The sequence below is a fragment of the Rosa chinensis genome, chromosome 2 (assembly GCF_002994745.2).
Source record: "Rosa chinensis cultivar Old Blush chromosome 2, RchiOBHm-V2, whole genome shotgun sequence".
Lineage (NCBI taxonomy): Eukaryota > Viridiplantae > Streptophyta > Magnoliopsida > Rosales > Rosaceae > Rosa > Rosa chinensis.
The window spans coordinates 79,420,984-79,436,246 of NC_037089.1; the positions used below are offsets into that span (position 1 = coordinate 79,420,984).

The window sequence follows — 15,263 nt, forward strand, 5'->3', positions numbered from 1 at the left end:
AAAGACAAGTTCCAGATTTGCAATAGTAGCGGTTTATGTCGATGACATGAACATAATTGGCACCCTTAAAGAGTTAAGGGAAACTGCTGAACACTTGAAATCCGAGTTTGAGATGAAAGATCTTGGGAAAACACGGTTTTGCCTCGGTTTGGAACTTGAGCACCGTAGAGATGGTATCATGATTCATCAATCAGCTTATACCCAAAAGATGCGTAGGCGTTTCAACACTGACAAGATTAAGCCTTCAAGCACCCCAATGATCGTCCGTAGTCTTGATCCAAAGAAGGATCCATTCCGTCCAAAAGATGATGACGAAGAAGTGCTAGAGGCAGAAGTACCCTATCTAAGTGCAATAGGCGCATTATTGTACTTAGCACAATGCACGAGACCGGATATCTCATTCGCTGTGAACTTGGTAGCTAGATATAGCTTTGTGCCTACACGACGCCATTGGACTGGTGTTAAAGATATCTTTCGATACCTAAGTGGTACGATTGATATGGGCTTATTCTATCCCTATAGAGAGAAGATGGATTCGGACCCATCAAGTACCAGGGACCCCACACATGGTGGACTGCGTTCCCTCTCCCCATCCCAAAACGATATAAGTGTTTTGGAAGGTTTTGCTGATGCTGGGTATCTCTCTGACCCACACAAAGGTCGCTCCCAAACTGGCTATGTTTTCACCATGGGAAAGACTGCGATATCTTGGAGGTCTATAAAGCAGACCTTACTCGCTACCTCTTCGAATCATGCAGAGATTATTGCTCTTCACGAAGCAGTTCGTGAATGTATATGGCTTCGATCCATAGTTACGCATGTTCGAAGCAATTGTGGTTTGAAGTCTACCACAGATGAGCCAACGAGCATTTATGAGGATAATGCAGCTTGCATTGAACAAATGAAGCAAGGCTACATCAAAGGCGACAACACCAAGCACATATCGCCCAAATTCTTCTATAATCAGCAACAACAGAAACTCCTCAAGATCAAAGTGAACCAGGTTCGATTTGAGGACAATGCGGCAGACTTGTTTACTAAGTCATTGCCCAAATCCACATTCGAGAAACATGTGGCAATAATTGGCTTGCGGAAATTATCTGAACTCCCATAATCGTAGTCATCAGGGGGAGGCACAGACATCAGGAGGAGATGTCTGCATGTTCGTCTCGAATCGTGAAGGGTGTGTTGTGCTCTTTTTCCCCTTCGACCGAGGTTATTTTTGTCCCATTGGGTTTTTGTTACTCGGCAAGGTTTTTAATGAGGCAACGAGAGAAGCACCGCGTTTGGACAACACAAGGGGGAGTGTTTAAGGATATCTTTATTTGTGTTTTATCCAAACTCTAGGTTACTTGACCTAGTGGTAATAGGGTTCAATTAGAAGAATCTAGAGATTATCTTTCCTTGTATGATTCTAACTCTATACATTGTAATCTTCTATATAAAGAGGCCCCTATTATCAATGAGAATACACAGCAAATTTATCTCAAATTCAGTTTCTCTACAACATGTTTTAAATTATAGAGAGTCTCATCTCGCTCTCTATATTTAAGACCGAGATAGCTAAAAGTTATAATGAAGAGCCATTTAGAGCATCTTTAGCAATGTTAGCCATTTTTCAGTCAAATTTTAGCCAAAATAGCTAAAAAGTCATTTTAGCTAGCTACTTTAGAAATATGTCTGTATCAATGCTCTCTATTTTAGCTAATTTTGAATTTATATTATTTTTTAAATGAAGATTAAATAGTTTAAATGTATTTATAATCTATATAAAATAATTCAAAAGAAATGTTTTAAATTATAGAGAGCCTCATCTCACTCTCTATATTTATGAGCGAGATAGCTAAAAGTTATAATGGAGAGCCACTTAGTGTTAAGAGTATATTAGGGTATTTTGGTAACTTTGGTAGTAGAACAGCTGATGTATAAGTCCATGTAAAACTATAATTTGTAACAAACTCAATAACAATGTAGTCCTCTCATTTTTCACGTTTTCTCCCTCTCTCCCTTTCTCTCATCTTCTTCTTCCTTCGTCTCTGATTTATAGCTCAGCTTTCATGGTATCAGGAGCTGAGCTCGATCGGTGACCTAGATGTTCTTGGTTCCTATATCTTTTACTTCCGTGTTATCAATTTCATTCAATTTTGATTTTCCCCAATTCCAAACCCTAACCCCCAAATTCAGTTTCTCCCTCTGCCATGGATCCTTGCTCCAAGCTTGAGCTTCTCACCGTCGTTGTTCTATTCCGGAATCTGAAACTCATCAATATCAAGCTTCCATGGCCTTGTTCGGTGCGATGTCGTTTTTCGATTCGAGTGAGGACAAGCAATTCCCTCCGGCAGTTTCCACCGGAATTGGAGTGCGGATTCATGTCCATGGTTTGATACAATTACAGAGAGTTTGGTAATCTCTTTCCGATTCACTCATCTCTACACGTTCATCTGCTCTCTGCAATTCTTTTTGCTCCGCTTCACTATACATACTGCTGATGTGCTAGTCTATTATGGGATCTTTCCTAAGTCGTTTATGTTCATCCGTCTACTTTGCACGTTGTTATGTTGAAGTATATTGATAGAATATTTAAAGAAGAATTGAATTTTGAATTAGATGGAAAAGAATTGATTGGTTTTTGAAGTAGAAGAATTAGTTGTAAATATTTTGAAAGAAGAAGTGAGTGGAATTTGCTGAAGAAGAATTGGTTGAATTTTGAAGAAGTAGATGATTAGTTGTATATAGTTTGAAGAACAATTGAATGAATTTTTGAAGAAGAAGAGTTGAGTTGAATTTTGAAGTATTGATTGAATTTTGAAGAAGTAGATGATTAGTTGTATATAGTTTGAAGAACAATTGAATGAATTTTTGAACAAGTATTAAGTGAATGTTACAGAACAAGAATTAGTAGAATATTGAAGTTTGTTTTCATTTTGGAAGGATGGTTCTGACTTGACAAGTGGGATAGTAGAAGATGCTAGCTGATTGTGTTTTGGATTGTGAGAATGGCTCTAGTGTGAAGGAAGTGCTCTCATTGGACCAGAGGGTCTCAAGTTCATCAGTGAAGTGGAGTTATGGAGGTGGAGCAGATGGCAAGATTTTATCCACTGAGAAACAATGGAGCTCCTGAAAATATGGTGGTGAAAATGAAATTGTTACTAGCAGAACTTTTGTTGGCCATGGCTTGAGGGAAGGCCTTGTGAACAATATCAAGGAAAAAGATATAATTTCTGACTGCAAGATCAAGGCTGATATTGCACCTTGGCGTGGGTGGGAGCTACACTCTACTTTGATAGAAGCTTATGAGTAGAAATGGCTCATCATCTTTCTTTTGTCATCTCATTAAGGGGATATGGTCTTGGCTCTGGAATTTCTCTTTTGATTAGGGTGAAGTTGGTTTTCTAATTGGTTCCTGAGTCTTCAAGATTTCTTTCAAGCAAGTAGTAGTTCTGAAGCTGATGTCACTCCAAGATTAGTATTTTCTGATCAAAAGAGGCATGCTATGTTATGAGTATTTACTGCCCTTGATTTTGGAGTTAATTACCCGGCCTTGTTCTGAAGAAGAGGTACCAGTTCCATCATTTGGTTATGGGGTTTTACTTTTCACATTTGCTCCAACCATATGCTTGTACCCAAGCCTATGGTTGAGGGGGGATGTTAAGAGTATATTAGGGTATTTTGGTAACTTTGGTAGTAGAACAACTGATATATAAGTCCATGCAAAACTGTAATTTGTAACAAACTCAGTAACAATGTAGTCCTCTCATTTTTCACGTTTTCTCCCTCTCTCCCTTTCTCTCATCTTCTTCTTCATTTGTCTCTGATTCATAGCTTAGCTTTCACTTAGGAGTCTGGTGCAGCTGCTAAAATAGATAAAAAGCTAAACATGCTCTCTAAAATAGCTAGAGAGCTAAAATAGAGAGTCTGCTAAAGAAGCTCTTAGGAGTCTGGTGCAGCTGCTAAAATAAATAAAAAGCTAAACATGCTTTCTAAAATAGGTAAGAAGCCAAAATAGAGAATCTGCTAAACATGTTCTAAATTTCAGTCTATAAGATAAAGAATTGATATGTGTGTAGTAGTTAATTTATACCTTTGGTAGTCGAAAGCATGCATTTACCTTTACACTCAAAGGTTCCTAGTTATCATAAGCAGAATGTTTAGTTATGGCAATCCAGAAACCAACATATGGATTTAGCATTCACCAAGAAAATAGAGCACATGCACATATATTGTTACCCCAAACCATGCATGAACAGATTTGTTGGCTAGATCTTTAACTTTTCCAATCATATTTAAAATTCTTAAATCATTTGGCTTTTGGAACAGAAATTCTTGTCATGTAAAACGAGAGTAGTTGATGGCAGAACAATTAACCTGACGTCGATGTACACTTATCTCTCCCGCATCAAATTCATGTTTTCCATCACTAAAACACCAGATTTCTGCCCAAAACTAAAACTCGATCTAAACCCTAGCTAGTTCTGTATGTTTAAGATTCTTCCTCTCGATCTAACCCTAGATTCAGAACTCTTGTTTGGACAGCTCAACAACCTCCTCTAGAAGATCTTCCTCTACGTACCTCTGCTTCCTTCTCACCCATTTTACACATTTGCATTGAGCGTTGAGTAGCGACCGGTGCTTTAAGGGACGACTGGGATTCATTGGTTTGTTTCAAGGCTACAGAAGCTCGGAGAGGACTTACTAATTGATGCATAATCTAGGGTTTCTTTTTAGCCCCAAAATGGCCAAAACCAGGAATGTATTTTAATTTTGTTTTTTTTTGGTCTAGGTATTAGGCAAAAAATTTGGGCCTGTGAGCTAGCTATCAGGTTGATCTATTGGTGCAACCGTATAAAATACAATATTTAGGTGGAATTTTAAGTTTTAACATACGGTAGATTAAGTTTACACAGTCCTAAGCTAAAATAAATAAGTAGAGAAACCCTAAGCCGCCCAAGATCTGAGTTTTCTTCTCTATTTCCTATTGCCCTTCTAGCAGCCCTCCGTGTTGGGGCGGGCCTTGAGTTTCATCAATGCGATGTGGATCTCGAGCTTCATCGGGTCAATGTGGATCTTGTGCCTTGTCAGCGTGATGGAGGTGCGGCCGGACAAGATATCCAACCGAATCTGAGTGATAGAGGTAAGGGGTAATAGGTGATCTCTTTCTTGTGATGATCAATGGTGGTGCAGCAAGGTGTGGTGGAAGCCTGTGCGTTTGATGGATCCGAAAAAGACAGTCCCAGGTTTTAACTTGTGTAAAATGACTGAAAAGGGCATAGAAGGAGCAAAAAACAAAAATCAATGCTAGCTTAAGAGATGCAAATAAATAGATGCATGAATTTTTTTTTAAAGGAACGTGCTCCATGCGCTAGCCCTAACCTCTACTTTGCAGCTATTGTTATTTGTGCCCGTCTGGCTGCGCCGCGGAGGTGGGGAGGGGAGGGGTTCTTTTCCTTCGATTGCAGCTGACGACGATGTATGCACAGGTATGCCATGAATCCACGATGGTGGTGAGCGGTAGTGTGGCTGGGATGCGAACCTGATCTGGATCGCTGGTATGCGGTTGGATCCACTCAGATCTCTTCATATATCCAGTGAAGATCGAGTGTGGTTTGGTTTCGGATTGCGCAGCAGAGGGTGGCTTTGAGAGTTTCAGTGGTGGATTTGTTCTTCGGTCTGGGCTCTCGACGATAGGGGTAGAGGTGGTGAGGGATGTGATCTGCTAGTGCTTTGTCGACGACCTCTGTTCGATGGCGGTCGGTGTCCGAAGGTGGCGGCGGCGACATGGGCTTGGGGGTGTGACAGTGGTGGCGGGACGGCCTGTGCATCATTCAATCATTCATGTTGAGCTGGGTTGAATGTTTAGACCCTTCTGGCCTTAATCAGAATGTGGGCCTAATCTAGGCCTGATGGTGCTTGGGCCTGGGGTACTACTCTTGGTCCATTAGGGTTTGTGTTTAATATTAAAGTTTATAGTTATTTTTATGTTTGCTTGGCAGTTGTTGAGTTAATAAGTTACTACCTGTATTTGGTAGGATGCAGTGGGTTTGATCCCGGTCTATGCACTTTGTGTGCCTTGTCTGCTCTAGAAAGGCGGCGAGTTCCTTGCTCTGGAAAATGGCCGCACCCTTCTAGTGGCAGTAATGTGTTTGCTCTAGGTAGGCAGCGAGTTCTTTGCTCGGTCAAATGGTCATTGTTGCCTAGTGGCAGGGTGAAACTAAGTGTCATTGGATTTATATTCTGGTGGTAACATAGTGGGAAAACTGTGGTATTTGTAATGATGCTTATTCGTAATAGAGTTATATTTCTGGTATGTCACCATACTTGTAAAGCAAATGGAGTAGCCAATAGAGCACTCTTCACTAATTGGTGCTTGTTAGAATACATTGTTTTAGTTGAGACTATTGTTATTATTTCAGGAAGTTCTCATGATGTTTATTGTAATCTGGGGTTTAGGCACCATGTCCCCCTATGTATTCTGTGATTTCATTAATCAAGGCTAGAGGGCAGCTACACCGGCCCTTATTATTATTATTATTTAAAAAAAAAAAGAGAGATGCAAATCAATTGATAGTTTCTGGGAAAAAAAAAGTAACAAAAAGGAGGAAGGAGAAGAATCAGAAAGGATTTTGTTAATGAAAGAAGACAACTATATTATATTCAAAATGCGACATATATAGCTTGTGAAGTCTTTTATAACTTGGATTGATCAAATTTTCTTTCTTTCTTTTGATCAAAGAGGTGGATCAATTCAGGTTTACATGAATTCTCTTTTTTCTTCTTCTGCTTTTGGAGTATCAACAGCAAACGGTGTACCTCAATTGTATACTTCATTTATGATGTATCTATGACTCTTTGGCTATACTTCATGTTGTCGTTTGCTTTTTGGTCAAGAACTTCATGATGTCATTAATCCTTGAGAGTTATAAACTCATGAACGTTATTATTACGAATGTAAACATAACATTGAATTCTCCACTAATCAAGATCAAAGGTACCATCAAGTTACAGACAACATAGCCTACAAAAATTTTAACAATAAAATAAAATGATGATTTAATAAAATTTGACAACTAGAGGGGAAGGGTGATACGCAGCATGATTGCAGCAACCTCTTTGCAGTCACTGCTCCTCTTGAGTTCTTTTTTGAAATCCTAAGTTTGGTTAGGTTTATGAGGTAAGGATATTTTGGGGATGTTAAGGAGGTCTAGTTAGCTAATTGGGTATTCAAAAAGTAAATTGGGGGTCCACTAAGTATAGGAGGTCAAAATATCAAATTTTGAGGTATGAATAGAAGCACTCATTTATTAATAATAAAAAAATCAATACAACACTAGACCCAAAAAATGGGCCACAGATTACAGACTGAAAGAAAACAAAACCAAACCAAAAACAGACTCTTGAGACCCAAACTAGGCGAACCCAAACTTGTAACCACCCAAACAAGAATAGAACAAGGACAATGATGCAGCAGCGTCGTCAGCACCGCCGCAGAGGAAGTTGCACCAAGTTGTAATATCTGATAAGAACAATAAATCTTGAGAGAGGCTCCGATGTCGATTCCAAAACACCCATACATCTTGAATCCAGAAACACAACGAATAAGAACATATCCCAAATCATCTCCACAACGGAGATCATCCTTTACCATCAAGAGTACCAGACAAAGAAGAGGATGATAAAAAAAAAAAAAGAGGAGATCACAATGGGATCGAAGAGATAGCCAGCCAAAGGAGGAACAGTCTCTTGTTGCACCACCAAATTCAGAATCGTGTACAATAGTGAAAAAGCCTCATTTACAGTAGAGCTCCAAGTAGCATATTTACATAGTATGGTAGAATGTATGAAAATAGAACCGCCGGTGACAGTGGAGCACAATGAATGATCGATTTAAGGAATAAAGGAAAAGTAGATTTGAAAAAAGATGGGAAGGGTAAAGAGAAACCAACGGAAACTTAAACAAACCTGAACGGAAAACAATCAAAAGGGAAAATGGTGTTAACTCAGTGGTTAGAGCGTCCACTATCTAGGATTCAGGTCCTGGGTTCGAGTCACCATGGGGGTAGGAGTGAAATCTTTTGATTTTTTTTTTTTTAATATCAAAAGGGAAAATGGAGGCAAGATGTCTTCGATCTAAGCCTAAACCTAGGCAAAAGCGCCCATAAGGGGTGGGGGTAAGCACTACTGACTCTCAACTTGAGAGGAAGATAACCTGAGCACAGAGGTTTTAAGGGAGAGAATTAAAGCTCACAGTCCTAGGGTATTTGATCTACATGCCTTGTTTGATTGAAACTTGAGGAAGCACTTGATTAAATAGATCAGCTAGGTCGTGATGGATGCTTAACTAGAGCCATCATTTGATCGATTTAATTACAGTTGTTACTAACTTCAAAATTAAAGAATTTGGTTTTAAAATTGAGCTGGTAATTCTTAGACTTTCGGTATTTAGTCATTTTACCAAATTTGATATATCAGTTTTTGGTAAAGGTGGTTATTGCATAAATACTTTTCAATTTAATTGTTCTGAATAACATTGTAAAATGAGCTATATTACCGGATATTGATGTTTCCTCTTGGGCTTTTAAACTAACCATGATAACCAAATCAGCCATGCAGTAAGTAGAGACCAAAATATACACAAGAAAGAAAAGAGAGAGGACATTTACCAACGACTTGATCAGTAAATATGTTTCTCACATATTTCTTTTTTAAATTTATTCTTTTTGGATAGACTAAGAGAGTCCACCATTTCTATTCCTGAATATTCGTGGACCCTCCTGGGATTTTTTTGATAGCTTTTGTTCAGGTTTCTGTAAGCAACAATGTCCCTTCCTTAGCTTAGTCTCTGCCCTGCACCTATTTGTTACCGTCACCAAATTCCATTTTCAACATAACAGTTGCTAGATGATTTCAATGAATACAGACTTGCACATTTGTTGGAAGAATGCAAGGGAATGTGTATTAACTGTAGAGTACACATACCGACTGGTATCTTTCAACTGACAATCAATGCGCTTAAAGGAAAAATGTACTAGGCTTTGCCTTGTAATGAAACTAGTGAAACTACAGCCTTTACCTTATAATGATGTACAAGGCTCAGCGCTAGAGCGCCTCAGGACAAACTGAACTGACAGAGCTGAGAAATGAGCAAAGGTATACTGGTAGAAGATGGAAGAGTGCTGCAACTACTGTAAACTACAATTACAAGTAAGATCATACCCTATTGTTCAGGAAGACAACAATGCCTTTCAACATAAGCAATTTCCTATGTTAACGGTCCTTGTGATCAAGATATTTCCAACACAAATGAAAAAGAGTGATGAATCCCTTCTATCCTTTTTCATCGAGGGTTGTAGCACCACTAGAATAAGCCAAATAATTAGCAAAAGATAGTAGCATTATAAATAAAGGAGCCAAAAAATGTAAAATTGTAAATCAACAGTTGCTACAACCTCATCTATTTGGACAGCAGTAATATTGTCGGACCCATTGAATAATTTTTGTTCTATGAAAAGTACTGCTAAATCTTTACACTATTAATAAACCAATGAAAATTTCAACAGTGCACTTGGCACCATAATGAACAATGCAGGAAGGACTCTGGCAAAGTGCATTCACAGCAGAACTCTATAAGAAGCATTGGGTATAAAACTAATTTGGGACAGAGCTCTAAACATATTTCTCTAAACTAATGGTCATAAGCTCACTAATTCCCCTTAAGTAACATCAAAGCAATTTATCAGGATCACAACTCCAACAAATTAATCAGAAGCATATAATTTGATTTTCCTTTATGTTTCTTAATGCAACATCAGTTGGACAGAGGTTGTTACTGATTCAACTTTATTTGATCAAATGCAGCTTGCACTTGATTTACTGTAATGAGATTCATTTAATCATATCAATCACTCATAAAAATAACATTTGGAATATTATCATATATTTAGTTCAGGAAGATTGAATCACAATTAAACATCTTCTTTAACTTGATGATCACTATCCCTCCTTGAGAGGTTAGTGCATGAACACTACTAACACAACCTCAAGTAACATCAAGATCAATTTATTACAATGACAACTCAAGGCTATACAACAAGCTTAATTTCACTCTGATATAACACTGCACAAAAAACGCTATGTACAATTTTTACACGGACCAAAGGAATTATAGACACATTGTTACCTTAAACAAACCGTTCAAAATCAAGCCTAACCTGTGATTCCCACGACAGGCCACGAGCAGCCCTCTCGCACTTGCTCCTTTCATAATCAAGATCATCTGTAGGCAACTCATACCGACACACGGGGCATGTATTCCTTATGCTCAACCACGGCACGATGCAGTCCTGATGGTAATAATGACAACACGGTAAGCTCCTCACCTTATCCTCCAACACTATATCATCTTTACAAACAGCACAAACCACCTCCTCCTTGCTCAGCTCCTCCACTGAAAACTCCACAAAAGGAAGGTCCTCCACAGCCCGCAAAGCCGCCGGAGGGCTGCCTTTACAGGCATTAGCATTCTCCACAAACTGCCCGAAAATCTCTTCGATGTACTCAGCAGTCTCTATATCAAGCTCCACATCATCCACATTCCTCCTGAAATTGTTCACTGTCAATAGAATCTCCCACTCAATGCTTCTCGCCGCTCCTTCGGGGACCTCTTCTTCTTCAGTAGAGAATCCAGAGGCCACTGATAGCTCTTCCACTCCTCCACCCTCAATTGAACTATCCGGCAGCTCAATTCTTTGCTCCACTTCTTCCCACTCAGAATTCTCATACGCATTTCTCTGCTCCTCCATGAAAATACTGTCCCAAATCGACTGGATACCTTCGCTGACCCGATTGCTTTCGAATTCATCGTTATCCGAATCCGAATCGGACTCCAACCCAACAACCCGAAGCCCTTGCGGAGCTAGAAAGTCACCGAATTCAGAGCCGGAGCCCTGGGAATTTGACTCGGCCCCAAACCCTAGCCCCAAATTGGAATTTGACCCGAGGTCATCGCCGTCGTCACCTTCGATCTCCAATTCGGTCGAGAACGAATCCGAACCCGATACGAGAACGCAGTCGCTGGGGGGATGATGATCGGAGGAGGCGCGACGGTCGAAGAGATCGGTGACGAAGCAGCTGACGTCACGGTCGGAATCGGAGGCGGCGTCGGAGAAGAAGTCGCCGTCGGAGCTGCGGGAATCGATGGGATCGGCGAAGGGGTTGAAGTTGTGATGGGTGCACCAGCGGGTGAGGGGGTTTAGTTGGGGCGGGTCGGGTTGGTTTGGCGGCTCTGGTTCGCTAGGTAGGTGAGGAGTCTCGGACATTTTCGTTTGCTGAAAATATTGAAAGGTTTTAGCCCGGACGCGCCTTCACTTTATATAGTTTCTTCTTTTGGGGCCAAATTATGAAAGTGTCCAAATTTTGGGGCGCTTTTTCAACCTTCTCATTATCCTAAAAATAAAAAATAAAAAAAGTTTACCCAAAACTAAACAAACGTACCACGTGGTGATGGGGTTTGTCCAATCAAAACTCAGAAAATTTTAAATGTGTTCCGGAAGTACTATTCTTATTTTATTAAAGCGAATACTCAAAACACCTCTTTTCATGTGTACTGATTGATCAGCCTTATCAGACACGTGGTACGACTGCCCTACGTAAGAATCTTATCATTTCGGATCAAGGATGAACAATGAGGAAATAATTACACTTTGAATTCTAGAGAGATATATTAATAAAATTACTGACGAGTCACACGACTTAATAACATGAACGCAAACAAAACTTTTAAAGTTAAGTTAAGAGAAAACAGATTTTTATTGTACTACATGTTTCCTGCGTGAATTTTGGTTTTGCTTTTGAGAAATACACTAATCACCTCCGAAATATACACCTAAAGAAAGTTGAAATAATTAAGCATTGGGGTTGAACCACACAGTATTTCCTTCGAAGAGTTCGGCAGGACATTGATCCTCTGGAAAAGTCAGAGGTATAACCCTCTTATTTGTCAGAGAAAAGACCCCAAAATCTCCCCCAGGTAATATGACACCAGGCCAATTGAAAGCAAAACAGATGCAGTTTCTTTCGAGTAGTGTCCTATCATGGGAATAACCACTAACGCCATTGCCGGCATAGATGAGTTGGTTGCTGAACTTGCTTAGGAACAACATCCGGTTACCAAGGTCAGAAACCTCTACCCAGTTACAACTATTAGCAATACAGTTCTCCAGCTTGAGAACCCGAAATCCTTCAGTACGGTACGTAATGGGCAACGAATGCAACAAGTTAACGTCCCGAAAAATCATGAACAACTCCTTTGATGTAACATCTTTTACTAGGTAAGGGCCATCTTCAAAAACTTCATGTATCTGTCTTTATCTAGTCCCCAGTGATCAAAAAGCCAATTAACTGATGTATCATCTTTTACTAGGTAAGGGCCATCTTCAAAAATCTGCTTGTACCGGTCTTTTTTTTAAAAGGGCTTGTACCAATCTTTATCTAGTCCATAGTGATCATAAGGCCAATTAACTGGCTTATTGTACTGAAGCGTAACCGTCTCTACAAGCTTATAGCTAAGGCAACGGCCATCCTTAGTGTCTTTGATGTAAAACACCATAAGCATGTTCTTCGTTGCGGCATATAATTTCCGATCAATTATTTCTATGTCGCAGAATAATAACTCGTGATCCTCCACCTCTGCAACCTTAATGATGGTCCATGATTTATGATTGAGCCTACAAAGAGCCAAATCGTGACGTACTTCAATGCAATCCACTACAGGGCCGGCCACAATGCCTGCCACAAGGCAGCGCTGCTGTCCCATTGGGGCCGAAGAGGCTACTACTTTGTGGAAGAAATCTTGTCTATGGTTTTCGGGAGACCTAATTGTGGATTGTGATGGGAAAGCGACTCGGGCATTGGATAGTGGATCCATGAAGAAGTTGACAATGGGAGAGCTTTTAATGCTCTCCGTCATGATCAACCACCCCTCTACCGACCCAACACAGTTCCGCTCATAATGTAACGTTTTGGGGTTTGATTCGAAAGTTCTGGGAACAGCTCGACCGCTGCGAAAGCATTGGTTTTGGATGTAGAAGGGATGAGGAGCATCGAGGAGAAGCCATGGAAGTTGATGAGGAGGAGGAAGAAAAGTCGACTCCATGGTTGTAAGATATCTTTATTGGACATATCATGTATTTTAACGATATTAAGGAAACCAATTAGTCAATGATTAAATAGTTGAGAATATAATAATGATTATCCGGTTACGATATATTGTTTGTGTGATGTGATATATTGTTTGGACACCTAACAAATAAAGGATTAATAAGATCCTAAAGATATGCTATTAAGGTTACTTGGTCGTAAAGTCGTGTCTTATTGTATCCTCGATGGGTTATGACTTTAAGACATATGACCATATAAATACAGGGTCCCTAGGCTCACAGTCAATACGCTAAAACATTCTGCCCCATTAAGATATAGCGTAAGGAGACTGGAGAGACTAGAAGATCTTGTATTCTACGACGACATCAACCGAAGCAATGGCATCTGGACAAGGTTAGTATGCTATTTGGTTAATCAAAACTTATGGTATAATGTGTTTCTATGTGTGCATATGTATAAAGATAATTCAGAATAAAGACTACATTCATGACTGGGTACTTGCTTCTTATCCAAGCTCGTGTCCAAGCTGCTAGTGCTATCATCTTCCAATTTCGCCATTGTTGAACTTTTAAGTGGTTAAACAGAGCAACGGTGGCCTTTACCTTTTTTTTTAATAAACGTTGGCTCTGAGCCCTTTTCGAATTTGGGGAAATCTTAGTGGAATGAACTCTTGTTTATGTTATGGTATAAGCCTTTTTCTTGTTGAAGAAGTAATATATATAGGTTCGAATTATCATCTCTTTATTCTCCACCAATATCATTTGGGAGTCGCTTATCTTAAACTATTTATGTGTAGCTGCCTAGGTGTATATGTCAATATAACCAGTTAACCACAACCAATAGCTCTAACCTAATTAAACTCCATGAGTGGGTTATATAATATCAAACTAGCTAATCTGAAAGAGAAGGGTATTGAATCAATTCTATCGGTTTTATGGCAAGGAATTACAGGGATGTATATATATATATATATATATATATATATATTTTTTTTTTTAATAGAGGATTAGACAATATTAGTTCCTCTGCGACTGCCGATTTGGAGTGACTGACACCCACCCGCAATCTCGAAAGAAAGGGGCCATAGCAACCGGGAACCCACCGCCCGTCCCTCTATTTTATTTTATTAATAAAAGAAAAAAAAATCACAAGACCAGAGAGGGGGACAAGAACCAAAACCTCTCTGAGAACAAAATGAAATAAAGTACTCAAAGTGATAACTGAGCTAAACTAGTTACAGACTGATGAATATAGCAATGTCAAGCACATCAGAATTTAGCTAATACGGAAATTCGGTAAAGCTTGCAAAATATGAACAAAGGAAGCTGAAGCACAAGGAGGGCAAGAGTCCCACCAATAATGCCCTTCATGATCCACGCCATAGTTAGCTTAGCAGTCAGCCACTTGATTCCCTTCTCGATAAATATGTGAAAAACGAATATGCATAGAGGAGACAATGATACAACAATTGACCTAATCAACACTTAGACGCCAAGGGACTGAGCAATTTCTATTGGCAAGAAAGTGAATTGCTATCGCTGAATCACACTCAATCCAGAGAGAAGTCCATAATTTTCCTGATGCTATTTAAAAGGCATGAATACAGGCTTGAAGCTCTGCTTCTAGGGCAGTTGCAATACCCATAGAACCAGCAAAACAACCCATACAATTGCCCAAGTGATCACGAAAAATACCTCCAAAGCCAGTGAGGCCTGGCGTCCCACGAGCAGCACCATCTGTATTAACCTTTAACTGAAAAACACAAGGAACATGCCAATTTACCGCACGAATTTGATGTGTTTTTGAGGCTCTGCCGCTGATTCCAAGTGCACTACAAATACAAAGCTCATTTACTGAGTTACGCATAATTCCAAAACCCCAAGAATCAACCTCTCGAATTTGCTACTTGATAGAGTGAATCAAGTAATCAGCAGTTAAGCGACGCTCATCAAAACGAATAGAATTTCTAGCATCCCAAAGAGAGTAAAAGCTAGCTTCCATCATTCCCCACCAAAGCAATTGCAATTGAGTACCAAAACCATGTTGCAGTGGGTAAGATAAGAAAGTGTATATATCCAGGAAATGAGTATTAACTTTAAACCAAGATAAAA

At 39.5% G+C, this 15,263-nt stretch overlaps 1 protein-coding gene across 1 annotated transcript; it reads right to left on the minus strand.

Moving 5' to 3' along the window:
- Positions 1 to 9,903: 9,903 nt before the first annotated feature.
- Positions 9,904 to 11,340, minus strand: LOC112188506 (E3 ubiquitin-protein ligase CIP8). Its single transcript, XM_024327628.1, has one exon. The coding sequence runs from the start codon at positions 11,310 to 11,312 to the stop codon at positions 10,176 to 10,178; it is 1,137 nt and encodes a 378-aa protein (XP_024183396.1). The 5' UTR covers positions 11,313 to 11,340; the 3' UTR covers positions 9,904 to 10,175.
- Between the last annotated feature and the right edge of the window lie 3,923 nt (positions 11,341 to 15,263).

What these genes read in the sequence shown, in the direction of transcription:
- LOC112188506 (XM_024327628.1), bottom strand. Translation starts at nt 11,312, where the DNA reads ATGTCCGAGACTCCTCACCTACCTAGCGAACCAGAGCCGCCAAACCAA.